The sequence below is a fragment of the Sinocyclocheilus rhinocerous genome, unplaced genomic scaffold (genome assembly GCF_001515625.1).
Source record: "Sinocyclocheilus rhinocerous isolate Xijiao unplaced genomic scaffold, SAMN03320098_v1.1 scaffold892, whole genome shotgun sequence".
Lineage (NCBI taxonomy): Eukaryota > Metazoa > Chordata > Actinopteri > Cypriniformes > Cyprinidae > Sinocyclocheilus > Sinocyclocheilus rhinocerous.
In genome coordinates, this window is record NW_015642825.1 from 386,620 (window position 1) to 392,488 (window position 5,869).

Genomic DNA, 5,869 nt, shown 5'->3' on the forward strand with positions numbered 1-5,869 from the left:
CATTGCATCACTTGCTCACCAATGGATCCTCTGCAGTGAATGGGTGCCGTCAGATTGAGAGTCCAAACAGCTGATAAAAACAAATATTTGTAAATATAAAATAAATAATCCACACCACTCCAGTCCATCAATTAATGTCTTGTGAAGCGAAAAGCTTATATAACTTCAAACTGTGGTTTCCAGCTAAATAGTCCATTATCCATAATACCAGTGAAAAAGTCATCTCGTCTGGATCAGGAGAAAAATATGCACAGATCATGCTCGGTTTAAAAAAACAAAAATGTGGTTTGATTTTAATGTGAGGGGACAACAGGGGATGGACTTTTTCATTGGAGAGAGGTTTATTATGGATGTTGGTCTGGGATTTTGGCCAGAAGCAACAAATTAAAGTTCAGAGGAGTGGGAGATGGAGATAATGAGACCCAGCTGGCAGTTAATGCATTCAGAATTGATTGGTCCCTAAAAACTGTGACTTTGTGTTTATTTCTCCAGGAGACGCTGAGCTGAAGGGTTCGGGCTTCTCCCACTCTGCTGGACTGGACGACATCGGAGAGGATGACGTGGGGTCCAAAAAATCCGGAGGACGTAATGTCTCGATTGAAACGGCCAGTCTGGTGGTTTATGCCAAGTATGTGCTGAAGAGCATCTGCCAACAGGTGAGGGTTTTAAGAGGATCAGATTGTCATACTTGGAGTGATTTTAGCTGTTATAATCCATATTATAATACCACTATAGACTCAAATCGTGGAAATATGTGACCCAGGACCACAAAACCAGGCATAAGGGTCAATTTTTTTAATTATACATTGAATAATACATCTGAAAGCTGAATAAATAAGCTTTCCATTGATGTATGGTTTGTTAGGATAGGATTTGGCCGAGATACAACTATTTGAAAATCTGGAATCTGAGGGTGCGAAAAAAATCAAAATATTGAGAAAATCATCTTTAAAGTTGTCCAAATGAAGTTCTTAGCAATGCATATTACTAATCAAAAATTATGTTTTTGGTTTGTACAATTAGGAAATGTACCAAATATTTTCATGGAACATGATCCTTACTTAATATCCTAAGGATTTTTGGCATAAAATAAAAATCAATAATTTTGATCCATAGTGTTTTTTTTTGGCTATTGCTACAAATATACCCCAGCGACTTGAGACTGGTTTTGTTGTCCAGGGTCACATATTTTCCTTTGCAAAGAAGCACATTTTTCATATCCTAACCACTGGCTAGAAAATGAGGATGTGATCTTCCAAATCTTGTGGAAATATATTTTCTCTCTGGTTCAGGAGTGGGTGGGTGAGCGGTGTCTGAAGTCTCTGTCGGAGGACAGCAGTGCTCTGCAGGACCCAGTGCTGGTGAACATCCAGGCTCAGCGCTTGCTGCAGCTCATCTGTTACCCACACAGGCAGCTGGACAGCGAGGAGGGCGAGAATCCTCAGAGACAGCGCATCAAACGCATCCTGCAGGTCACACGCTCTCACATGACCCCATCATCTGCTCCTGAGTTGACTGAGCTTTTTATAGTAGTATAGAGTGAAATTTTAGATTTTCACATCACATCGAAACCATTAAGTTAAGATGCATTTAAATATTACCTTAAACATTACAGTGTTTCCCATACCATAATCTGTCCTGCCAGTTTCATACAGAACCAAAAATATTTTTACACCTATAATTACAAAAGACCTCTAACATTGTGTTTTGTGCTGTTGCTTTGGCAAAGTATCTGTCATTCGAACTATAATCCAAATTCGCAAATTATCGCTTAGTGCACTTATCAAATCGCAAAAGGCTGTAATTTAATTAATTAAGTAGCCTATATATTCTAATGCTCTGTGTTTCAGAGTGGCTCGGTTCACAGTAAATGCAGAAAACTCACTCTCTGCATGTGCTGTGATAGTCTCTGTCGGAGGACAGCAGTGCTCTGCAGGACCCAGTGCTGGTGAACATCCAGGCTCAGCGCTTGCTGCAGCTCATCTGTTACCCACACAGGCAGCTGGACAGCGAGGAGGGCGAGAATCCTCAGAGACAGCGCATCAAACGCATCCTGCAGGTCACACGCTCTCACATGACCCCATCATCTGCTCCTGAGTTGACTGAGCTTTTTATAGTAGTATAGAGTGAAATTTTAGATTTTCACATCACATCGAAACCATTAAGTTAAGATGCATTTAAATATTACCTTAAACATTACAGTGTTTCCCATACCATAATCTGTCCTGCCAGTTTCATACAGAACCAAAAATATTTTTACACCTATAATTACAAAAGACCTCTAACATTGTGTTTTGTGCTGTTGCTTTGGCAAAGTATCTGTCATTCGAACTATAATCCAAATTCGCAAATTATCGCTTAGTGCACTTATCAAATCGCAAAAGGCTGTAATTTAATTAATTAAGTAGCCTATATATTCTAATGCTCTGTGTTTCAGAGTGGCTCGGTTCACAGTAAATGCAGAAAACTCACTCTCTGCATATGCTCATACATATATATATATATATATATATATATATATATATATAACGGGGAGCACAATGTGCACCAGGTTCACTTTATTTTCAGTTGCATGAATTTGAAAGTTTTGTTTACATGTTTACATTGTTTCACTAGGGTAGTAATGAGAAGTGTTTGTATACCTGCTGTCATAGAGATTTAAGGCCTCCTTGCAGTTTTCCACCAAAATAAAAGCTCCAGGGTTTAGCACTTGTGAAGAAATTAAGACACATGTATGATATATATATACAGCTATGAAAAAAAAAGAGACCACTTGAAAATTCTCAGTTTCTCTGGATTTACTAGGTATGGGTTTGAGTAAAATGTTAATAGGCCTATTTGTTTTGTTCTATGAAGTTCTGATAACATTTCTTTCAAATTTCAAATAAAAATATTGTCATTTAGTTTTTAAAAAAATTTTTTTTTAAAGAAAATAACAATTGGTCAAAATAACAAATATTGACTTGTTATTCCACAAAATATTTACTTTTTAACTCTTCTGAAGTTAAAACATTGGTATTGTGTTGTCTAAAAATGAATATAAACATGTCTGAAAACATGGCATCTTTTTTGTTATTTTGACCAATTGTCATTGCATGCTCTAAATGACAACATTTTTATTTAAAATTTGCAAGAAATGTTATCAGTAGTTTTCAGAATAAAATGAAAATTACATTTTACTCAAACACAGTAGTAATGAGAAGTGTTTGTATACCTGCTGTCATAGAGATTTAAGGCCTCCTTGCAGTTTTCCACCAAAATAAAAGCTCCAGGGTTTAGCACTTGTGAAGAAATTAAGACACATGTATGATATATATATACAGCTATGAAAAAAAAAGAGACCACTTGAAAATTCTCAGTTTCTCTGGATTTACTAGGTATGGGTTTGAGTAAAATGGTAATTTGTTTTGTTCTATGAAGTTCTGATAAAATTTCTTTCAAATTTCAAATAAAAATATTGTCATTTAGATTTTTTTTTTTTCTTTAAGAAAATAACAGTTGGTCAAAATAACAAATATTGACTTGTTATTCCACAAAATATTTACTTTTTAACTCTTCTGAAGTTAAAACATTGGTATTGTGTTGTCTAAAAATGAATATAAACATGTCTGAAAACATGGCATCTTTTTTGTTATTTTGACCAATTGTCATTGCATGCTCTAAATGACAACATTTTTATTTAAAATTTGCAAGAAATGTTATCAGTAGTTTTCAGAATAAAATGAAAATTACATTTTACTCAAACACAATGTAAATCCAGAGAAACTGAGAATTTTCAGGTGGTCTCTTAATTTTTTTCCATAGCTGTATACTTACTATTAAAATATTAAAAATATTTTTTACCGTGCAGTTGTTTTACAATAGTAATAATAATGATAATTTCAATTTATTTCATTATTATTATTATTATTATTATTTTTTTTTTTTTATTGTTTGGCTTCCTAAAAATACCAGTGTGAATGTGATGTGGACTGACACACTGTCACAACAAAAAAAGAGGTTTTTAGTTCACTTTAAAGTCCTGCTACAAATCACTGCAGACTGAAAAGCGGTTGGAGTCCTTCATTTTTGCTTAACTTAAATATGTACAAACTTTTCTAAATATTCTCTTGATATTTCGGTGTCCACCCATCATAGTCTCACAGAGTCCTGGGAAACACTGTAATATACCAGGTTTATACACATTTGCGGAGGAGTTTTCTGAAAACCTGTTTGAAAACAGTCATTGATTTTGCAAATCCATTTGATGATGCTCTCAGTGCAGAAAAAGCAAATATCAGCTTTAAAACCCAGTAGACCAGGCTTGCATACGTGAAGACAAACAGGTGTTTTAGACACCAGGCAGCTCTGTTGCGTCTGTCAGCGATGGAAGAGCGGCAGAGAATGAACAGAGAGTCATTTCCCCGAGCTTAATTATTCATTTCACACCCTTTAGCCTTTAAGCCATTAATGATTTGTGTGGGTCTCACAGCAGCTCATTATTCTGGATTGGTTTTCATCTTCATAAACAATTAACATCCAGCTGGGGCTCTTAAGCTCTGCTTTAAAAGCATTCTTTCCATATTCCGTCTGTTCTTCTGCTTACAGAACATGGACCAGTGGACCATGAGACAGTCGTCTCTGGAGCTACAGCTTATGATCAAGCAAAGCTCAAATAACGTAAGCCGAAGCGTGTTTGCGGAGTTCATCTCCGCTTGATGATTTCTCATCTTTTCTTAAGGTTTGTACATCTGAACCCACTCTTTACAGGAGCTGTATTCTCTTCTGGAGAACATAGCCAAGGCCACCATCGAAGTTTTCCAGAAGTCTGCGGAGATGAACTCTAGTAACCCCACCTGGAATGGCTCCGCGGTTTCTGGCAGCTCCGTCTCCAATAGCAACAGTGCCAGCAAACTCAAACCTGTGCTCAGGTCGGTGACCCCAATCATTGCTTTGTAGCTGAGGGCTCTGTGCTCTTATTTATTTTCAGTTTGATGGAGTCGATGGACTGGCCTTCTCTTCTTCAAACAACACAAATCAGTGTTCCTATCAGTGTCTAAGCTGTAAGAAGAAAGCGATGCTGCGCAGCTCATGTCCTGCATGTTGTGTTTCCTCCAGTTCCTCCGAGCGTTCAGGGGTCTGGTTAGTGGCCCCTCTGATTGGTAAGCTGCCCACCTCAGTGCAGGGTCACGTGCTGAAGGCTGCGGGTGAAGAGCTGGAGAAGGGACAGCACCTGGGACCCTCCTCACGGAAAGAAAGAGATCGGCAGAAACAAAAAAGGTATTAGACTTAACACCAGCTTTATTTACACTGTTGCTTTTCTCCTGATGTTTAGTGCCTCAGATGTGCCTAAACATGTTGCCTAGATATTCTGCTTACAAGTTTTGAAAGTCGTTCTAAACTATAAGAAACAATATTATACTGGCCTCCGAGATGCGTTCCTATGACAGTGTCACATGATCCTTCAGAAATCATTCTAATAAGCTGATTTCTTATTATCGATGTTAAAAGCAGTTGTGCTGCTTATTATTTGTGTGGAAACTGATTTTTTATTTTTTGTATTCTTTGATGAATATAAGGGATTATTTAAAATGTAAATATTTTGTAACATTATAAATGTCTTTACTGTCACTTTGGACAATGTAATCTGTATAACTAAATTACTATACATATATATGTATGTATAGTAAATTAGGTATTCAAAAGAGGTAATAAAAAAAAAGTTAATGTATAAATAAAAAAAACAATTTAGTTATAAATATATTAAAAAAAAATATATATATATATACACTATCTCACAGAATTGAGAACACCCCTCACGTTTTTGCAAATTTTTTATTATATCTTTTCATGTGACAACAATGAAGAAATTACACTTTGCTACAATGTA

At 36.2% G+C, this 5,869-nt stretch overlaps 1 protein-coding gene across 1 annotated transcript in view; it reads left to right on the forward strand.

The window, feature by feature from the left end:
* The window catches only part of med12 (mediator complex subunit 12), a 47,812-nt gene that overhangs the window by 26,406 nt on the left and 15,537 nt on the right, over nt 1–5,869 (forward strand). Inside the window, exons 26-28 of the mRNA XM_016573875.1 lie at nt 4,588–4,659; nt 4,750–4,910; nt 5,098–5,259. Of these exons, the coding sequence (XP_016429361.1) occupies nt 4,588–4,659; nt 4,750–4,910; nt 5,098–5,259 (395 nt within the window). The remainder of the gene's footprint in view (nt 1–4,587; nt 4,660–4,749; nt 4,911–5,097; nt 5,260–5,869) is intronic.